The sequence below is a fragment of the Mobula hypostoma genome, chromosome 16 (assembly GCF_963921235.1).
Source record: "Mobula hypostoma chromosome 16, sMobHyp1.1, whole genome shotgun sequence".
NCBI lineage: Eukaryota > Metazoa > Chordata > Chondrichthyes > Myliobatiformes > Myliobatidae > Mobula > Mobula hypostoma.
The window spans coordinates 16,070,903-16,094,186 of record NC_086112.1 but is presented as its reverse complement, the minus strand read 5'-3'; the positions used below and the strand labels follow the sequence as shown (position 1 = coordinate 16,094,186).

Sequence of the window (23,284 nt, the reverse complement as noted above, 5' to 3'; positions counted from 1 at the left end):
AGCAAAGCACTAAAAATCTCAACCAGGGAGTTACATATAAAATAATAAATTTACTTGGAACTTTTTCATCAATCTGCTGTTATCTTGCTAATCTGGCAAATTGTTTGATAGTGGGAGGATGGCAGCCAAGCTTAACATATTCTTACCTTGCATTCATACACACAGTCAAAGATCAACAGAAGGATTCGGATAGATATGTGGTGAGAATGGGAAATCTTACATTATATTGTGCCCTGTATGACCACAGCACTTGTTGAAGCATGGTAGAGTAGTGGTCTGCACAGGGCTTTACAGTACAGTCAACCCGGGTTCAATTCCCACCAATGCCCGTAAGGAGTTTGTACATTCTCCCCCTGACCATATAGGCTTCCTCCGGGTTCTCCAGTTACCTCCTACCATCCAATGACTGTGGTGGGTTAATTGGTCATTGTAAATTGCCCCATGTTTAGGCTTGGATTAAACTGGGGATTGCTGGGCAGCGTGGCTCAAAGGGCATATTCCACATTGTATCTCAATAAATAAATAAATAAGTAAATACAAGTCAATAATCTTCTTTAGAAATATAGTCACTGTGTACAGTAAGAAGTGAGGCAGCCAGTTTGTGCAGAGCAAATGCTCACAAACAGTATAAGTGATACTAACCTTCTTAGATCGACAAAGCCAAGAGATTCTGCAGCTGCTGGAATTTGCTAGAGGAGCTCAGTAGGTCAGGCACTTTGGAAAGTGAAATAATCAGTCGGCGTTTTGGGCTGAGCTCCTTCATCAGGACTAGAATGGAAGGAGGGAAATGCCAGCAGACAAAAGAGGGAGGGAGTACAAGCTGCCAAGTGATAGGTGGGTCTAGGTGAGAGAGAAGGTGGGCGGTTCGGGGGACGTGAGAGGTTGAAGTAAGAAGTTGAGAGGGGATAAGTGGAAGAGGTAGAGGGCTGAAGAAGAAGGATTCTGATAGGAGAGGACAGTGGACTGTGGGAGAAAGGGAAGGAGGAGGGGAAACAGAAGAAGGAGATGGACAGGTGAGAAGGGGTGAGAGGGTAAAGAAAATGGGAACTAGAATAACAAAGTTAGATAATGATTTTCACTGATGTTTCTAAAGAGATTAGCATTGGCCTGCACATTGGGATAGTTCCCCTGGTTGTTAGAAACTCCATCAGGATCTTTTACCGCTACCTGAAGTAGATGAAGCATCAGTTTAACGTCTTAATAAAAACCTCAGACAGTGCGGCACACCCTCAGTACTGCACTGGAAAACCATACATTCTGCTCAGAACAGCAGAGTGAGACTGAGTGAGCCTAAAGCATCTGACTGCAAGACGCCAAGGAGTGAATGAACGAAACCGTCAAAACCACAACTTACTTGAAATATACCACACAAAAATCCAATATCTAATATCAACACTTGGGAAAGACTTGTGATCTCTTATTAAACCATTTCCCAGTAATGATAACCACTCACCTGGGTGATTTTCTCAGTGCTATGCGTATTTGACCTCCAGGGTAGAAACCTCTGGATTACTACCTGTGCCACACACGGTGAGGGTAAAAATAGGATGATCTGCATGGCTGAGGAACTGGTGCAGGAGGGAGGGTTTCCAGATTTCTGGATTCTTGGGATCTCTTCTGGGGCAGATATATCCAGGACAAAAGAGACCTGTTACAGCTGAACCTGAGGGGGACCAATATCTAAATGATTATTGCATTACTAAATGACAATAAAAGAGGACTGCGTGTCTTCATAACCTAATAATCTAATCCTTGTGAGCAGGTTTGCTAGAACTGTTGGGGAGGGTTTAAACTAATTTGGCAGGGAATGGGAAACTGCGTAATAGGTCTGAGGACGGGGAAGGTGGTATGCAAGTAGAGGCAGAGTGTATTGAGACTCAGATAGGACAGGCAGGTGATAGGCAGTTAGTGGATGTCGCAGTATAATGGGATAAAATCAAAAAGTGTGACAAATACAGGACTGAAGGTGTTATATATACACGTAGTATACTGAGTAAGAAAGATGATTTTGTAGCACAGTGAAGATTGGCAGGTATGACACTGTAGGCATCACTGAGTCATGGCTGAAAGAAGATTATAGTTGCAAGCTTGACATCCAAGGAAACCCTATGAATGAAAAGGATAGACAAAAAGGTAGAGGGAGTAGTGTAGCCCTGACAGTAAAAAATTAAATCAAATCCTTAGGAGATGAGACAGGATCGGAAGATGTAGAATTGTTGTGGGTAGAGTTAAAAATCTGCAAGGGTAAAAAGACCTTGATGGAAGTTAGATACAGGCCTCTGAACAGTAGCCAGGTTGTGGGCTACAAGTTACAGCGGGACATAGGAAATGCATGTCAAATAGTCATGAGGGATCTCAATATGCAAATAGATTGGCAAAGTCAGGTTGGTGCTGATTTTGGATCCCGAGAGAGAGAATTTGTAGAATGCCTATGAGATGGATTTTTAGATCAGCTTATGGTTGAGCCCACCAGGGGATCAGCTATTCTAGAATGGACATTATGTTACGACCAGATTAAACTAGATTTAATTAGGGAGCTTAAAGTAAAGGGGCCCGAAGGAGATCATGATCATAATATGATAGAATTCACCCTGCAATTTGAGAGGGAGAAGCTAAAGTCAAATGTTTCGGTATTAAAGTAGAGGAAAGGGAATTACAAAGGCATGAGTGAGGAATTGGCCGAAGTTGATTGGAAGGGGACACCAGCAGGGATGATGGCAGAGAGCAACGGCTGGAATTTCTGGGAGCAATTAGGAAGGCACGGGATAGATATGGTACATCCCAATGAAGAACGAGTATTCTAAAGGCAGAATGATGCAACTGTGGCTGAAAAGGTAAGTCAAAGCTAATATTAAAGCAAATAAGAGGGCATACGAGGGGTGATTGATAAGTTTGTGGCCTAAGGTAGAAGGAGTCAATTTTAGAAAACCTAGCACATTTATTTTTCAACATAGTCCCCTCCTACATTTGCACACTTAGTCCAGCAGTCGTGGAGCATATGGATCCCTTCTTTGTAGAAGTCGGCGTCTTGGACCTCCAGAAAGTGGTCCACAACAGGGGTGATTGTTAAGTTCGTGGCCTAAGGTAGAAGGAGATGAGTTATTAACTTCAAACTTTCTGCAAAATCACTCAAAGAGTTGAACTGTGTGTGCATGTAACGAGAGGTGTATAACACATCTCCTTCTACCTTAGGCCACAAACTTATCAATCACCCCTTGTATAATAGAGCAAAAATTAATGGGAAGTTTAGAGGACTGGGAAGGTTTAAAAAACCAACATAAGGCAACTAAAAAAGCCACAAGGAGGGAAAAAATGAAATACTAAAGCAATAATATCTAGCCAATAATATCTAAGAGGATAGCAAAAGTTTTTTCAGATACATAAAGAGTAAAAGGAAGATGAGAGTAGCTGTCAGACCACTGGAAAATTATGCTGGAGAGGTAGTAATGGGGGACAAGGAAATGGTGCACAAACTAAGTACTTTGCATCAATCTTCACTGTGGAAGACACTAGTAGTATGTGAGAAGTTTGAGATGTCGGGGGCAGCTGTTGCTATTACTAGGGAGAAGGTGCTAGGAAGCTGAAAGGTCTTAAGGTAGATAAGTCACGTGGACTAGATGGACTACACCCGGGATTCTGAAAAAGATAGCTGAAGAGATTGTGGAGGCATTAGGATTCATTTCTCAAGAATCACTAGATTCTGATATGATTCTGGAAATCTGGAAAATCGCCAATATCACTCCACTCTTCGAGAAGGGAGAGAGGGAGAAGAAAAGTAATTATAGGCCAGTTAGGCTGACCTTAGTGATGTTAGCCAAGTTAGGCTGATGTTGAAGTCAATTGTTAAAGATGAGGCTTTGGGGTACTTGGAGGCATATGGTAAAATACGTCAAAATTAGCATTGTTTCCTTAAGGGAAAATCTTGCCTGATAAATCTGCTGGAAATCTTTCAAGAAATAACAAGGATAGACAAAAAAGAATCAATGAATGTTGTGTACTTGGATTTTCAGAAGGTCTTTCACACAAAGCTGCTTAGGAAGATAGGAGGTCATGGTATTGCAGGAAAGATACTAACATGGATAGAGCAGTGGCTGATTGCCAGAAGGTGAAGAACAGGATTAACGGGAGCCTTTTCTGACTAGCTTCTGGTGACTAGTGGTGCTCCGCAGGGGTCAGTGTTGGAACAGATTCTTTTTACGTTATATGTCAATGACTTAGATAACAGAATTGATAGCTTTGTGGCCAAGCTTGCGGACAATACAAAGATAGATTCTTGATAAGTCAGGGTGTGAAGGCTACGGGGAGAATTCAGGAGAACGGGGTTGATAGGGAAATGGATCAGTCATGGTCAAATGGCAGAACAGATCCGATGGGCCAAATGGTATAATTCTGCTCCTATGTCTTACGGTCTTATTAAAAAAAATCCTGGATTTAAAAAAAATCTGTGGGCTGAGACTGTTCATCAACTTCTTATTCCCCGCTATAGATGCTTGCTGACCTGCTGAGTTCTGTATGTATTGCCCAGTATTCTCTGAGTTCTGTAAACTTTGTTACTATTTTTCTGTTTAGTACTGTTCAACCAAAGCTGATGCAAGACGAGATGCAGCCAGAGTGGCCCTAATGAACTCCGTCTTCAACGAACAGCCGTCTCGTATGATCACAGTGGAATTTATCAGGGAAAGTATGGAGGAAGCAATTGCGTCAGTCTGTGTAAGTACCATAAACTCTATTGGTCTGATTTGTCTTTGGTTAGCAATGTTCACTTACAAAACTGACATCTCACGAGGCAGCCTTATACTGAGGGTCTGGAATCAATCACTGTAACAAAAAAGTCGACACCTTTACTCCCTTTACCAGTGTGCATGACCAAACATTTCCCTATATTATATTCCATCTGCCTCTTCTTTTCCTATTCTCCAAATATGTCCAAGTCCTTCTGCAGACACCTTGTTTTTCAACACTGCCTGCTCCTCCACTTATCTTCCGGGGAAGTTGGAGGTCCACGAGCCAGTCCTAATCAGGATATTGGAGTTGGAGAGGGTCAGTAACTTTAAATTCCTTGGTATTATCAATTCAGAGGATATGCATTGGGACCAACATACGAATGTCATCACAAAGAAGGCATGACAGCACCTCTACTTTCTTAGAAGTTTGCACAGATTCAGCAAGTCATGCTAAACTTTGACAAACTTCTACACATGCAGAATGGAAAGTATCCTGACTGGTTGCATCATGGCCTGTGATGGAAACACCAATACCCTTGAACAGGAAAGCCCACAGCATGTAGTGGATACAGCCCAGTCCATCACAGGAGAACCCCCCTACCATTGAGCCCACGCACAAGGAGCGTTACCACAGGACAGCAGCATCTGTCGTCAAGGATCCATGCTATCCAGGCCATGGTCTCTTCTTGCTGCTGCCATTGGGAAGGAGGTACAGGATTCTTAGGCCCGACAGCACCAGGTTCAGGAACAGTTATTATCCTTCAGGCTCCTGAACCAGCGTGAATAACTTCACCCATCTCAACTATGAACTCAATTTCAAGGACTGTACAATTCACGTTCCCAATGTTATTTATTTATTTATTATTGTTGTTGTATTTGCACAGTTTGTATTCTTTTGCACATTGGTTATTTGATCGACTTTGTGTGTAGTTTTTCATTGATTCTATTGCATTTATTTTTATCTGCTGTGAATGCCTGCGAGAAAATGAATATCTGGGAAGCACGTGCTGAGAGATGCTGTATGTACTTCGATAATGAATTTACTTTGAACCTTGAACTTTGTACCAGCTGCACACTTAGCCACGAAGCAGTAACACTGCTAGAAACATGGCCCAGATCTTGCAGTTATGAGGAATATCACTAAACTGAAATCAACAGCAATGTTCAGATTTTCCTTTATCTTTGCTTTAATGTGGAAATCCGGACTCTTCCTTCTGTGATTTCCTCCTCCTCCACAGAACGTGCTGCTTTACTACATAACCAAGAAAGATCAGTAACTACACAGAAATATTAGATATGTACAAATTAGAGCAGCATATTTGCATGCAGTTATGGAAATAAGTTGCATGGTTAGAAGACACATTGATACCATCACATTTACAATATCTCCACTCTGACAACCTATATTTTCAATGGATGGGGATTAAACTCCTGCAGGTGTACAAGAGACCGGCTCAGGGATTTAATAAATGATGGCAGGCTAGACAATCTGTGGCAATCTATTTTATTTCAGTTGAAAAATTACAATAATTTATAATAATATCTGATGTTTTAATCTCCAAAAAACACCACCCATCATATTTCAGCTTAGTTGTGTATAACACCTAATTACATCATAATTACAGCACAGAAACAGGCCCTTCAACCCATCTCGTCCAGATCAGCCTGATCTCTGCCCAGTCCCATTTGTATCTGTACCTCACCACAGCCCTCCATACTTCTCCCATGCATGTATCTATCAAACTTCTCTCAACTGTTACAACTGAACTCGCATCTAAAATTTCCACCAGCAGCACGTTCCACACTTGCAACACCCTCTGAGTGAAACAGTTCCCCTTAATAATTTCACCTTTCACCCAAATCTATGACCTCTAGTTCTAGTCTCACACTATCCACACCTCTCGTAATTTTATATACTGTACATCTATAGGATTTCCCCTAAACGCCCTATGCGCCAGTGAATAAAGTCCAATCGTATTAACCTTCCCCTGTAACTCGGGTCCCGATGTCCCGGCCACATCCTTGTAAATGTTCTCTGTGTTCTTTCAAGCTTATTGATATATGTGTCTCTGAGGTCATTCTGCCAATGAGCTAGTGATGGATAACTTCACTGACCACATCATCTCCTCCCTACTGCAGTCTCTAACACCTTGACAACATGATGTTTCAGGTAACGTTTACACTATTTCTCTAAGCCAAATGGTGCTTATCAGAGTTCAAAGTATATTTATTATTGAAGTACATACTTGTCACCACATTCTAACTTGAGATTTATTTTTTTGTGGGCATTCACAGTAAAACATAGAAATACAATAGAATTAATGAAGAACAAGAGTGACAAACAACCAACATGCAAAAGAAGACAAACTGTGCAAATATGAATAAATAAATAGATAGACAGACAAATAAATGAATAATCAATTAAATAAATAAGCAGATATAGGCTGTGCTCTCTGGTTCTAGGCTCACCCACTATAGGAAACATTTTCCCAACATCCATTCTATCTAAGTCTTTCAATATTGACAGGTTTCAATGAGATTCCCAACCCTAACTCTTCTAAGCTCCAGCAAATACAAGCCCAGAGCCATCAAAAGCATCCCATACATTAACCCTTTCATTCTGAGGATCATTTGAGAACCTCCTCTGGACCCTCTCCAATGACATCCTAAAGGGGCCCAAAACTCCTCACAATACCTGAAGAGTCACCTGACCAATGCCGAATGAAGCATCCACATTACATCTTTGCTTTTAAATTTTCTTACTTTTTTCATTCAGAAGTATTTATTGAAATATCTTAGAGATCCAGGTTGTATGATAGATTGATGAAGTGGAAATCAAAAGCAATTTTACAAGACTTTTTATATTCCATTTTTATAAGGGCAGTTCAGAGGATGCCATGGATCCAAACACAAGCATTGGGACCTACTACCACATGCTGCAGGCAAATGAAGGAAAATCTATGTTGGAATTTCAGGTAACTTGATCATCATACATCTTGATGAAGAGTCTCAGCCCGAAACGTTGACTGTTTATTCCTGTCCATAGATCAGGGGTTCCCAACCTTGGGTCCACAGACCCCTTGCTTAATGGTATTGGTCCATGGCATACGAAAGCTTGGGAACTCCTGCCATTGATGCTGCCTGATGTGTCGCATTTTCTGTGCACTGATCTGCATTTCCAGCACCTGCAAAATCTCTTGTGCCTTATGAAGACAGGTTGAGTGAGCTGGGGCTTTTCTCTTTGCAGTGAAGGATGATGAAAGGTGGCTTGATAGAGATGTACAAGATGATACGAGGCATTAATGGACATTCAAAATTCAAGACCATACAAGTATGAAAGAGAACAACATAAATGTTACTCTGGATCCGATGCAGCACAAAAAAAAAACACACTAAGAGAAAGAACATAATAATTAAAAAAAACACAAAACATGCAAATACATAATAAGCTAGCTTCTTCTGTACATAGATTGACTGTATGTCCATAAAGTGACACTGGGCACAGGAGTGCCTGTACATAAGGGGACTCGAACAGAAATAGTGGTGCTGGGGAGTGTGGATGGGCGGGATAGTTTGTGGAGGTGTTGATCAGCCTTACTGCTTGGGGAAAGTAACTTTTGCAATATGAGAGAACATACTTTTAGGTGATTGGAGGAAAGTATAGCGGTTTGAAGTGGTCGGCGTTTCACACGGAGTGGTAAGTGTATGGAAGGCACTTCTGAGGTGGTGATAGAGGTAGGTACATTAGGGTATGTTCTTCGACAGTTGTTCCTTCCATGGATGCTGCCTGACCTGCTGAGTTCCTCCAGCACTTTGTGTTGTGTTGCTCCAGATTTCCAGCATCTGCAGAATCTCTTGTGTCTTAATTGTTGGAGCCAATGTGAAGAACTATTTACTGAAATTACTCTTTTCATTATTTTATACTAGTTTGTGTAATATTGGAAGAATATGTTGATTAAATTAGTGCATTCTAACTAAAATGATTGTCTTACACAGTACACTCAATGGCCACTGTATTAAGTACTCCTGTTCCTAATAAAGTGACCACTGAGTGTACGTTTGTGGTCTTTTGCTGCTGTACCCCATCCACCTAAAGGTTTGATGTGTTGTGCATTCTGCAATGTTCTTCTGCACACCACTGTGGTAATGTAAGATTATTTGAGTTACTGACACCTTCCTGTCAACTTGAACCAGTCTGGCCATTCTCCTTCTCTCATTAACAAGGTATTTTCACCCACTGAACTGCCGCTCACTGGATGTTTTTTTTTAATTCCCCACACTATTCTCTGTAAATTCTAGAGACTGTTGTGTGAGTAAATCCCAGGAAATCAGCAATTTCTGGAATACTCAAACCACTCCATCTGGCACCAACAATCATTCCACAGTCAAAGTCACTTAGATCTTGTTTCTTTCCCATTCTTATGTTTGGTCTAAACAACAACTGAACATCATGACCATGTCTACATGCTTTCATGTATTGAGTTGCTATCACATGATTGGCTGATTAGATATTTGCATTAATGAGCAGGTGTGCAGGTGTACCTAATTAAATGCTTGCTGAGTGTTTCCTCTATTTGAGAGCACTTGCTTCTCATTATTACAAACTCACGATTTCCTTTCTTTTTAAATCTTTTTATTGAGTAAGTATACAAAAAAGGTAAGCCATATAAACATTAATACAATGTTAAAGTACAATAAAATTCCAAAAGATAACAATACCAAAAAGAAAATACTACAAACAATGTAATTTAAGCATAAGAAACCAAGATAACATAATAGTATACTAGATTTTATATATATCAATGGAAAAAAAAGAAAAAAAAAACCCCCCAAAAAAAACCCACCGTGCAACTACCTAAAAGCAAAGCAAAGCAATGGGCTAACTTGAAACCAAACAGAGTTAAACTTAAAATCACGTCCTCAATCCCGACCTCCATTAAAACAGTGAAAAAAAAACAAGAAGGGTAAATATTACATTAAATGAAAATATCGAATAAAAGGTCCCCAAATCTGTTCAAATTTAAATGAAGAATCATAAAGGTTACTTCTAATTTTCTCCAGATTCAAACATAAAATCGTCTGAGAAAACCAAAAAAAGGTAGTTGGAGCATTAAGCTCTTTCCAATGTTGTAAAATACATCTTTTCGCCATTAAAGTAAGAAATGCAATCATTCTACGGGCTGAAGGGGAAAGATTACTAGAAATTTTAGGTAGTCCAAAGATAGCAGTAATAGGGTGAGGAGAGATATCTATATTTAATACCTTAGAAATAATATTGAAAATATCTCTCCAAAAAGTTTCCAAAGTAGGGCAAGACCAAAACATATGAGTTAAAGAGGCTATCTGCCCCGAACATCTATCACAGAAAGGATTAATATGCGAGTAAAAACGCGCTAACTTATCTTTGGACATATGTGCTCTATGAACCACTTTAAATTGAATTAGGGAATGTTTAGCACAAATAGAGGAAGTATTAACTAATTGTAAAATCTGCCCCCAATCATCCACAGAAATGGTAAGCCCCAATTCCTGTTCCCAATCTACCCTAATCTTATCAAATGGAGCTTTCCTAAGTTTCATAATAATATTATAAATCATAGCCGATGCACCTTTCTGACATGGATTAAGGTTAATTATCGAATCTAAAATATATATAGGAGGAAGCATTGGAAAGGAAGAAAGTATAGTACTTAGGAAATTTCTAACTTGTAAATATCTAAAAAAATGTATTCTTGATAAGTTATATTTATTAGATAATTGTTCAAAAGACATAAGGGAACCATCTAAAAATAAATCCAAAAACCGTAAAATACCCTTAGTCTTCCAAGTTTGAAAAGCGCGATCCGTAAAAGAGGGAGGAAAAAATATGTTGCCTAAAATAGGAATCGCTAACCCGAATTGATTAAGATCAAAAAATTTTCTGAATTGAAACCAAATGCGCAAAGCATATTTAACTATCGGGTTAGAGACCTGCTTAAGGCGTTTCGAATCAAAAGGAAGAGAGGAACCTAAAATAGAACCAAGTGTATAACCCTGAACAGATTGTAATTCCAATGCTACCCATTTAGGAATAGATAGTATGTCCCGGTCAAGTAACCAAAATTTCATATGTCGAATATTAATAGCCCAATAATAAAATCTAAAGTTAGGTAATGCTAAACCTCCATCTCTCTTAGCTTTCTGTAAATGTATTTTACCCAGTCTCGGATTCTTATTCTGCCAAATAAATGAAGAAATTTTAGAGTCAACTTTATCAAAAAAAGATTTAGGAACGAAAATTGGTAATGCCTGAAACACATATAAAAATTTTGGCAAAAAAAACATCTTAACTGCATTAATACGACCAATCAAAGTTAAATATAAGGGAAACCATTTAGATGAAAGTTGAGTAATATGGTCTATTAATGGTAAAAAGTTAGTCTTAAATAAATCTTTATGTTTACAAGTAATTTTAATCCCAAGATATGAAAAGTAATTATTAATCAATTTAAATGGAAATTTATAATATAAGGGAAGATGTTTATTAATCGGAAAAAGTTCACTCTTACTAAGATTTAATTTATAACCTGAGAAAAGACCAAATTGTGCTAATAACTCTAAAACAGCAGGAATGGATCTCTCAGGATTAGAAATATATAAAAGTAAATCATCCGAAATCATCCAAAAAGTAAGACTTCCGGTAGCGCTCATGGAGTGAAGTCGCGTTCTTGACTCGCTCCATTACCTCTGAGTTTTTTCTCTCTATGGTCAGCTATACTTTAATTAACTATTAAGGCATCAATTTTTACAATACTTTGAATTAAACTGAATTCTCTGACAATTGGATGATACTGAGATCGGCTATGTCTAAGAACGGGAAAGACGGCAAGGATGGTAAACCTCCGGTTAAACCGAAAGCTACGGATCTCCCTCCGACTGAATCACCGGTGACTTTGAAAGCGATATCGGAGTTAATTCAGAGGGAAATTTCAACCTCTGTTAGGGAGATGATTCGTACAGAAATTATGGGCTTTGTTAAAGACCTGATTCATACGGAAATCTCAACTAAGTTCCAGAAAATTGCCGATTTAATTGATAAGATGCAAACATGTATTGCGGAACATCAGTCGGCTATATCTGATCTTCAAAAATCCGCGCAACAAAGTGAGCTTAAGATGGGGAAAGTCGAAGAAACAATTAATGTAATGAAGAAGAAACTTGACTTTTTGACTTTTAAAAACTCTGACTTGGAATCTAGAATGCGACGGCAGAATTTACGAATGATTGGCGTCAGGGAAGCCGTGGAAGCTAACAACCCTATGAAATATTTCTCCCAACTTTTAAAAGATGCATTCCCTACTGTATTTCCTGACCAACCACCGCTACTGGATCGTGTTCACAGAATCCCATCATACTCGTCTAGGTCAGATAGACCGAGGCATGTTATCTTACGTTTTCATTACTTTCAAGACAAGGAGAGACTGTTTCGATTCGCTCGATCTAAAGGTTTCATTGATTTTTCGGATCTTAAGTTCCGATTCGTGGAAGATTTCAGTAAACCAATCTGGGACCAACGGGTCCGTTACAGATCCGTGATGTCGGAATTCTATAAGATGGATTTAAGACCAGCGCTGCTGTACCCTGCACGTCTAAGGATTCGCATGTTAGATGGAGCCCTTCGTTTTTTTGATTCTCCATCGGATGCCCAGAGTTATCTGGATCAACTTTCATCTTCAACATCTTAATTGCCTTTTTTTAAATTTTCTCCGTTGATCGGAGGCTGTGAATTGGTTGGTTTTAACTTTTCTGTGCCCTATTTGGGCAGAAAAGTTTACTTTCGATTTCTTAATATGGCTGCTAAACTTTCTTTTTAACTGCGTCATTTCTTTCTTTTCCCAGGGGATTCTGAGTGGTTACTTCCCTTTTGTCATCTTACGTATTTCCTGTGCGGCCTTAAATTTTGTAGTTTTTTTTAAATTTTATTCTGTTTTGCTTTTTATAATCATTTTATGTTAATAATCCTATTTTTTTTTGTTGCTGTGTCTATTCATGAGTTTGAGGTTTATTGTGGTTTTTTTTTAATATATACTTTCCGGCTTTTGTTCTGTTCTGTGTGTATTTTAATTGAGCTAACTTTTTTTTACTTATTTTTTTACTGTTTTACAATTAGCTGACCCTTTTCATATTTATACCTTTTTTTTAGGGAGCGTATACCGGAAGTCATGGGGGTAGTTTTAGCGCTTGCTTCTTTCTGGCGGGTCTGCTTTAGATTTCGCCTTGGGGTCTTGGGGTGGGGGGTGGTGGGAGGGGCTTCACGTTTTAGTTTGTTTCTCTTTGGGCTATATACATTATTGAAGTATTGGTTGCGTCCTTTTCCCCGGTATCTTTTGTATGTTCTGTTTCCTCTCCGGGTTTGTGGGTCGCGCCTATTGTCAATCCTCCTTGTTATGGGTTGACTTTAGGATTTATGGAGTCTATTATTAATTTTGTCTCCTGGAATACTAATGGTCTTAATCATCCTATTAAAAGGAAAAAAGTTTTTAAAGTGTTCCGGAGACTTAAAGCACAAATTTTATTTTTACAAGAGACCCATGTACGGAGGGGGGACAGACTACGTTTTTTCAAATTCTGGAAGGGACAACAATTTCATTCGAACTCCAATGCTAAGATTCGAGGCGTCTCTATTTTTATAGACTTCTCAGTTACTTTTATACAACAGGATATTATCTCTGATCCGAATGGTAGATTTTTACTGGTTAGTGGTTTACTATTTAATAAAAAAGTAGTTTTGGTTAATGTTTATGCTCCTAATATGGATTGTCCGGAATTTTATAAATCATTGTTTGATCAGTTTCCGAATTTGAACGAGTTTTCATTGATTTGGGGCGGAGATCTTAATACCTGTTTATCTCCAGCTTTGGACCGTTCGGCTCCTTTACGGACTTTACCTAATAAATCTGCAAATTTGATTAATTTTTTCCTTTCTGATTCTGGGTCGACGGACATTTGGCGTTTTCTGCATCCTCAGGAAAAAGATTTTTCCTTCTTTTCACATGTTCATCATTCCTATTCAAGAATTGATTATTTTTTCATTGATTCTCGTCTCATTCCTTCAGTGATTAAATGTGATTATGATTCTATAACCATTTCGGATCATGCTCCACTTAAGCTTTCTATTAAAATTATGGCCAATATACCAAACAATAGACAATGGCGTTTTAATTCGCTGTTGCTTCAGGACTCGGACTTTGTTAATTTTATGAATGAACAGATTGAGCTTTTTTTTACAATTAACCATACAGAAGATATTTCGGTTAACACTCTTTGGGACACTTTTAAAGCCTATATTCGGGGTCAGATTATTTCGTATTCCGTTGCTTTGAGGAAGAAACAGAAGCAGGAGGAGATGGCAATTGTGGACAAGATTAAAGAAATTGATAAGAAATATGTTATGGCTCCTTCTGAGGAGCTATACAAACAAAGAACTGAACTTCAAATGGAACACAGTTTACTACTCTCGTCCTCGATTGTAAACCAATTAAAGAAAACAAGAAGTGATTTTTATGTTCACAGTGATAAAATTGGCAAGCTGCTGGCTAATCAATTGAAATCTAATTATGTTAAATCTCAAATCAATCAGATTTATAACCAAAATGATCGATTGATATTGGATCATGTGGGGATTAATCAAACCTTTTGTGATTTTTATTCTTCTTTATATCAATCAGAGTCTCCTCGAGATTCTAAATATATGAATGATTTTTTAGATAAGTTAGACTTCCCTCAGATTTCACAGGATATGTCTTCTTTATTAGATACTTCCATTACAATGGATGAGATTAAGAATGTTATTTTTTCTATGAATCTGGGGAAAGCTCCTGGCCCTGATGGGTTTACCGTTGAATTTTATAAATGTTTTGCTTCTTTATTGATTCCTTGGCTCTATAAGGTTTTTGAGGCTTCTTTGAAACTTGGTAAACTTCCGGAATCTTTTAATAGAGCATCAATTTCTTTAATACTAAAGAAGGATAAAGACCCTGCTCAATGTGCATCTTATAGACCAATATCTTTATTAAATGTTGATTCTAAAGTTTTTTCTAAGTTATTAGCAAATAGACTAGAAAAAGTACTTCCTTCTATTATTTCGGAAGACCAAACGGGTTTTATTAAAGGTCGTTACTCTTTTTATAATATTCGTACATTGTTAAATATCGTTTATACTCCCTCACAAAATGTTCCTGAGTGTGTTATTTCTTTAGATGCCGAGAAAGCTTTTGATAGAGTAGAATGGCCTTATTTATTTAAGGTGCTTGAAATGTTTAATTTTAGCTTGAAATTTATATCCTGGATTAAACTGTTATATCACTCCCCTGTAGCCTCGGTTCGTACTAACTCCTTAAACTCACCTTTTTTTCCTCTCTTTCGTGGTACTCGACAAGGCTGTCCTCTTAGTCCCCTATTATTTGATATTGCATTAGAACCTCTTGCAATTGCTATTCGAGAATCTTCAAATATTACTGGGATAACTCGGGGATCAAACTCACGATTTCCTGTGGAAACAAAATAAATAACCTGTGTTACGAAAGTCTATAATTTATCAAATTTATTCTGCTAATACATCTGAGATAATGGCACTTTGTTTCAGGTTAAGAGGCCAGGGACACACTTTAAAGAAAAACTTATAGATAAAGCTAATGAAATACTTTATTCTTTCATTCACAGGGTGCAAATCTTTTGAATTCTCTACCTCAGAGGTGAATATGTGTTCAGTCTCAGTGCTGAGGTCGATAGGGTTTTTGACACTGAAGTAATCAAGGTGATAGGGAGGGGAAGTGATGCAAGAATATTAGCCCTTATACAACTGAGTGTTAGAGATGGCTCCAGGGTCAGCTTGGCTCACTCATGGTCCCATTGCTTGTGTTTGTAGGTAAAGAACACTCACTTCCTCTCGTTTTGCAGGAACTGATGACCATCTTTCAACTACTACATTGGAATGGGAGCTTGAAAGTCCTGAGAGAAAGGAAGTGTTCCCGACAGGTAATGGTGTGGTTGTCAAGGCAAAAGATGTGTTCAGCGGATGATTTTTGCTAAAGAAGTTTTTAAAAAATTAAATTGAATCCCAAAACTAAAACATTAACTTGCACTTGGCTCTGTTTATTGATTACAACTCTGCGTTTAACATAATCATACCCACAGTACTAATCAATAAGCTCTGTACCTCCCCCTACAACTAGACCCTTGATTTCCTCATCGAGAGACCACAGTCAATGCCGATCGGAAATAACATCTCCTCTCTGACAATCAACACTGGCACACCTCGGAGATGTGTACTTAGCCCACTGCTCTACTCCCTCTACACCCACCACTGGTGGCTAGGCACAGCTCAAATTCCAATCTACAAATTTGCTGATAATATAACTATCATAGGCAGAATTTCAGGTGGTGATGAGGAGGTGTAGAGGAGCGAACTAGGTCATCAGGTTGAGCGGTGTTACACCAACAACCTTGCACTCAACGTCAGTAAGACTAAGAAATTGATTGTGGACTTCAAGAAGGGGAAGTGAAGGGAACACACACTAGTCCTCAGTTAAGGATCAGCAGTGGAAACAGCAAATAGTTTCAAATTCCTGATGTCAACATCTCTGAAGATCTACCCTGTGCCTAATATATTGATGCATTTACAAAGAAGGCATGACAGCAACTATATTTCATTAGGAGTTTGAGGAAACTTGCTATGTACCATGGAGAGCATTCTAACTGGTTGGCTCACCATCTTGTATGGAGGGGTCACTGCAAAGGATCAAAAAAAGCTACAGAAAGTTGTAAACTCAACCAACTCCATCATGGGCACTAGCCTCCCCAGCATTCAAAAGGGAACGCCTCTAAAAAGGCAGCATCCATCATTAAAGCCCACCATCACCCAGCACATCCCATCTTCTCATTGCTACCATCAGGGAGGAGGTACAGGAGCTTGAATACACACACTCAACAATTCAGGAACAGCTTTTGCCTCTCCGCCATCAGATTTCTGAAAGGACAATGAACCCATATACACTACCTCACTATTTTTCCTTTGCTCTCTTTTCACTAATTAAATCACTTAATTTAAATATATTTCTTATTATAATCTATGGCTCTTTTTTTTAACTATATATTGCAATACACTGCTGCCGCAGAACAACAAATTTCATAACATATGCCAGTGATATTAAATCTGGTTCTGATTCTGAAATCTGTCCGCCCATTTCTAAAGCTCACCATATATTTAAGCCAGCACATTGTACTCTGCTTCCATTGGAATCAATTTCTTAACCAAATTACAAAGTATTGATGCAACTACATTGCACATTTGCTGGGAATGAATATCCTGGCAAATTGCAACAAAAGCAGGATTTATGCATTCCTTTCGATAAACACACTTATCTTTGCACTGCTGCTGCAAAACAACAAATTTCACATAATATTAAACCTGCTTCTGAATCACTACTTTATAAATGTATGTGAAATATAGTTTTTACTATTTTCATATGTATTATAATCAATTTAAAAGGTAACATCAAAATATTCCTGGTACGCTTTGTACAGTAGGTAATGTATTATGGGCTGAGTGCAGGTCGGTGGGACTAGGTGAGAGTAAGAGTTCGGCACGGATTAGGAGGGCGGAGATGGCCTGTTTCCGTGCTGTAATTATTACATGGTTATATTGTGAATAAGCTATCCTTTTTAATGGGCATTCCATTCTTTTCTGCAGGATGTAATTTCCTATTACTCCAAGCAACCTTTGGATGATTGTTTGAGAAGTCAAATGGCACTAGACTGGATTTTGAGGGAAAAGAAGATACCAGGAATTATTTCTCAGGAGCTCCAGTCCGTCCTCAAAGAGCTGGAGAGAGCCAGAGAAAAAGGCCACGAGCTGCGGTTCCACAAAGAAAGGAAAGAAATTCTGATGCTCTCACTCAGTCAGATCGGGTCAAAATTCAACAGTGATCCAACGTGTGAACAGACTTTATGTGACCTTAATTTGTCAGGTTTGTGCAACCAAATGCAATTCATGCAGTACAGGAATTTATAGCCAGGATTCAGAGATTATGTGATTTTCTACATTGAAACTCACTATCATCAAGACAAAAATCAGCAGATGCCACTCGGATGAATCATGGCAGAAATATGACACTAGTCACTAGACAACTACAGCGCAGTACCTTGATGTTGTGCCGACCTATATATTCCTTAAAAAAACGTACTAAACCCACACTACCCCGTAACCCTCTATTTTTCTTTCATCCATGTGCCTGTCCAAGAGGCTCTTAAATACTCCTAATGTTTTAGCCTCCAACGCCATCCCTGGCAAGTCATTCCAGGCACCCACAACCCTCTATGTAAAAAAAAAACTTACCCCTAATCTCTCCCCTAAACTTCCCTCCCTTAACTTTGTACATATGCTCTCTGGTGTTTGCTATTCGTGCCCTGGGAAACAGGTACTGGCTATCCACCCTATCTATGCCTCTCATAATCTTGTAGACCTCTATCAAATCCCCTCTCATCCTTCTACGCTCCAAAGAGAAAAGTCACAGGAGAGTGTAATAATAAACACAGGAATAACCTGCAAATAGAAATTCACTGAGGTTTGGTATTCAGCACGGTGTACTCATTTGTCTAATTGTTAATGCCTAAATGTATATGTGATTAATGTTACATTAATTGTGTTGTAACTGAACCATACAATACTGTGCAAAAGTCTTAGGCACATATATATATATTAGGGTGTCCGAGGCTTTTGCAAGGTGCTGTATTGTCAATGTGGAGTGGAGAGCGAGTTTGTAAATCTGGTGGGAGCAAAGTATGTTGGGAATGGCGAGGGTGGGTCACTGCGAGAGGGGTGAGAGACAGGTGGCAGAGAAGGAGTGGCAGGGATGGGAAGGGGTAGCTGGTGCAGACACACCCAGCTCTGAGACACCAGGCAATGTTTTTGTTCAGGGCAGTAGTACATATCAGAGTTCACAACCGATATACAACATATCCAGGGGAAAAATAATGCTGTGGCTGATTGCCTCTCATGGCCGTACACATGGGGGTTGACTATGCCGCATGGCAGCCGACCAAGCTACTGACCCACAGGTCCAGGCTTACTGAACAGCAGTCACGGGCTAGCTGTTGGCTGATGTGAAGTTGTGGTTTCCCTCCTGTGTGATGTCTCAACCGGTCGTCCTCGCCCCATCGTCCCTAGAAACAGGAGACAGACTGTTTTTGCCTCCATGCATGGCCTCTCGCATCCAGGCCAGAAGGCCTCACAGGAACTGATTGCACTAAATTTTGTCTGGCGCGGACTTAGAAAAGATGTGCGTTATTGGACTGCAGCCAACGGGCAAAAATTAACTGTCACATTCAGGTCCTTTTGAGGTCCCTGAGCGACAGTTTGACCATGTCAATGTGGACCTTGTTGGTCCTCCTTTTATCCCCCCGCCCCCTACAATTTCACACCCCTTCTTACCATGGCGGACTGTACTACCAGGAGGCCAGAGGTCATCCCTCAAGCATCGACGAGGGCCACAGATGTGGCTTGGGTATTTTGGGCGGTCATCAGCACCTGGGTTACTCGGTTTGGCACCCCATCTGATATCTCCTCTGACTGCAGTCCCCAATCCAATTCAGATGGCCCAGAACCCTGACATTAGGGCACCACAAGCGTATCACCCACAGTCCAATGACCTACGTGAGCAGTCTCACCGCTCCTTAAAGGCTGCCTTGAGGACTTCTCTGAAGGACGAGTGCCAGGTGATTTTATTCCTGATGCCACGACCGCCTGGTCGGCCTTGCGACAGCGTTCCACCCTCCTCGGTAAACTCAATTCCTTTTCAGCTATTTCTACCTCCCAACATGGTGTACAGAACCTACAGTGCTCTTGAATTCCTGTTGACCTATGTTCTGCCTTGTTTGCTTTCGTCTGCCATGATGCACCCCAGTGTCCCTTTCAGCTCCCTTATGATGGCCTGTTCCAGGTTTTGGAAGACGGAGAAAAGATGAGGAGTAAACCTGAACGTATTTTGGTAGATCGCCTTAAGCCAGCCCTCCAAGATTTGGATTATTCCGCTGCCATGCCCGCTAGTGCCACGGCATGGCTGTGTATGTGTCAACACACCTCTGGATGAGCCAGAGACATCTGTGGTTCCTCCACCCATGGAACACTGGACCCGAGCCAGGCAGCTCGTCCAAGCTCCAGGCAGGCTCACCATGCCAGTTTTAGTGAATTCTGGCGGGGGCTGGTGCTGTGTAGGGGGCCTAGTAATGTAATCGGGATAATTGCACATAATTAACAACCGTCAACATTGAGTTGGGGGTTCATTTTAAGAGTCTAGTCTGATGTGACGACATTTTTTTACATGAAGATTTTTTCAGTGCGTTTTTATGTGTAGGTTTGGTGCTCAATAAAATACGTTGTGGGTTTCATTAGATGTAAAACGCCTCACTTCATTTTACTTGCTTGTTTTTCATCATGTCAGGTAATCCTGCAGCGTATTTGTGAGGTTACATCCCCTCATTTGTCTGAGCGTATATCCTATAGTGTAGGGTTAACAAGACCCTTAGATTTGTATGTTCACCTTTGAACTCAACTCAGAAACTCGTGTAAGTTCTGCACATTTACCTTTCTTGGTTTTGCAAGCCTGTGATCAAAACCCGCCTGTGCACAGTTCCTGGTGAAGGGGCTGTGAGACTGAAGGAAGGAAGAACAAATGCGAGCTTTATGCAGCATCACACCGTGCCCTCTATCTTCCAGCTCCTCCATCCTGTGGTCTCTGCAGCTCCTTGAGTGATTAAAAGGGACGGATCGGACAGATCCCACACCACACTGACTGAGCTGTATCGTAATGTTCTAGGAATTACAAACCCTAATGATCTCCCCTTCAAAAGCTGGATGTTCAGCAAATATAATTAATGCCTTCATAGCTTCACTGGATGTGTTATTTCAATTGAAACTGATGGTTTTCATTTTTTCTTTGTATTTGTTTTTCCATCATGTCATCAATACGGTTGACAACTGACATCTGTCTATGTGGCCCAGCTCACCAGTGATCCAGTATCAAACTGCTGAACCGGTGCTTTAAACACTTATTCCTTAATGCCTCAAATGATCAGATTATCAGATTCCCACTTGTTTTCAAAGGGGAGCAGTGTCTCTGCGACTTGATACAAGTGATGGAGAAAGGAGGTGTTTATACTGTGCAAATTTACTGAACGATTGCCATTCTTAAGATATGGGTAGTTTATAAATGAAGGTTGCCTTTTTGGTAGCCAGACACTTGATGTGTCAATTGGGCCATCAATATATTTACAAGTTTTCTCTAATGCAGTTACACACACACACACACACTTTTGCACAGTATTGTAATAGAGCATGGGTACAGGACTTCAGCCCAGAGTCCAGGCCAACCATGGTGCCTACCCAGCCAGTTCCAATTTCCTGCATTTGGCCCACATCCCTCTAAACCCTGCTCCTCCATGTACCTATCCAAATGCTTCTCAAATAATAGTGGATCATCTGAGTATCATTAATCTCAGAGAACCTTGGTGAGGGTTACTTTGATAGGTTTATTCTTCTAGGTTTTCATAGTGAGGCATAACGGGTGTTCAATCAATAACAGAGCACAACAGAAATGTGGAAATCCCTGTTTAAGTAATTCTGCACCTGTTGGTTTGTTCAGCCACCATCCTTTCCATTGTGATGCCTCAGTTCCCAGTAAATAACACTCCCTAACCTTGACTGACCCCTGTTCTTTTCATTCCGCTGTCAGCTCCTGTGATTTTGTAATACAAGGGGCTATGGTGTTCCAAAATCACAAGCCTAAATTCTTCCATTTCTTCCCCACTCTATAACGCAGTTCTTTGTTATAAGACCATAGGGCTATAAGATATAGGAGCAGAATTGGGCCATTTTTCCCATCAATTCTGCTCCACCATTTGGTTTTGATCACTTCTACACCTACTCTCTTGGTTAGACATGTACGCAGTGGTTAGGTTGCTGTGGATGAAGTCAGGCAGATTATGACTTCCTGTTGGTTCTTCCATTGCGATGCAGGACAAGTCTAAAGACTTTCCTTATCTCAAGCAAAAATGGCCATGTGTGGCCATGACCCTCCACACAGAACATATTCTGCATTTCTGTTTCTCTCAATACTTTTCTCCAAGTGTTGTTCAGTCATTTAGGTTGGAGGAGCAGGACACAGCCAGAGGTTTCTTTGTTTAAACGTTTGCATCAGGGTTCCAGTAAATACTACAGATGATCAGAACCTACCCAGTTGCTTTCTTCTGACTTCACCTGCAATGAGGCAGAGCAGGTCCATAAAAAATAATTGCAAGATCATGTAATATTGGCTTATTGTTTGACTATTCCATCAGACGTCATTCGTCCTTAATGACACTAGTCCTTGATTATCAGCCAGCGTGGCTTTGTAGAGCTGACTGAGCTGAAGTTTATCTGAAAGCAATGTCTGGCTTATGGACAATATTTTCCTTTTCCAAAAGAAAAATACTTCATGCTGGAAATCAGGAAATGTCCTCATCGTCCTTTCACAACAACGTTTTTATTTATAGATTTGAACTTTTCAAGAAAAAGATAGTGAAGACTAGTCACATCTAAGCATATGATACATAAATTAAGGTGACAGGTTCCATCTCAAAGAGTAACGGCTGGACTGTTTGAGAGTTTATTTGACATCTTTCATAGTTACTTCCTTGGTGCTCAGTCACCAATTAATGGAGTTATGCAGCACACTCTTATGAAACATTAATTCTTTCCACAGCTGCCTGACCACCTGAGCATCTCCAGCATTCTCCATGTTTATTTTGGACCTCCAGCATCTATAGTTCTTTGATTTACTGTAATTTTATAGGATTGTGGGCATTTGGTCTAACAAAGACCCTAATAAAGCGAATCTTTAATTTTTTGGCCTCTGGGTAAAAATACTCTTTGTTATTTTAATAACATTCTGTACCCATTGACGGCACTTTAGATGTGTATGTACAAATAGTCGACGTATCAGGCCAAGGCGCTTCATCAGGACTGAAACATCGACTGTTTACTTCCATAGATGTTGCCTGACCAGCCAAGTTCCTCCAACCTTTTGTGTGTTGTTCTGGATTTCCAACATCTGCAGAATCTCATATTTATTAGCTGTGCATGTACTCAGACACCTTCCCTTTGGATCTTCACATTTAACTCTTCAACATTTTGACAAAACACTGACATAGGCTGCTTTACCTTAAAGCAGACAACCTCAAATTTCACCTTGAGACCCATTTGCCACAAATTTGACCATTCACTCAAACTGTTAGCATCTTTTTGTAATGTAAGGCTTCACGGACACTGTATTCCACCTATCTGTACTATCAGCATTTCCGGAGACAGGGCTTTCATTCCCATGATGTAGGCACTTATAAAAAAAAAGGGTCCAAAGCAGATCATTTTGGGAGACCTTGAGTCATATCCTGTCATCTTCAACACCTGCCCATTAGCCCCTTATCCTGTCTGCTTCCACTGTCACTTTCCAAATCAGGGTAACAGCTGATTTCACTTTAATTGCCAT

At 39.9% G+C, this 23,284-nt stretch overlaps 1 protein-coding gene across 1 annotated transcript in view; it reads left to right on the top strand.

The window, feature by feature from the left end:
* LOC134357623 (protein limb expression 1 homolog) overlaps positions 1-23,096 on the top strand; it is a 55,334-nt gene extending 32,238 nt beyond the window's left edge. Inside the window, exons 3-6 of the mRNA XM_063069244.1 lie at positions 4,570-4,710; positions 7,604-7,699; positions 15,663-15,740; positions 17,455-23,096. Coding sequence (XP_062925314.1) covers positions 4,570-4,710; positions 7,604-7,699; positions 15,663-15,740; positions 17,455-17,775 — 636 coding nt within the window. The 3' untranslated portion in view covers positions 17,776-23,096. The remainder of the gene's footprint in view (positions 1-4,569; positions 4,711-7,603; positions 7,700-15,662; positions 15,741-17,454) is intronic.
* The last annotated feature ends 188 nt before the right edge of the window (positions 23,097-23,284 follow it).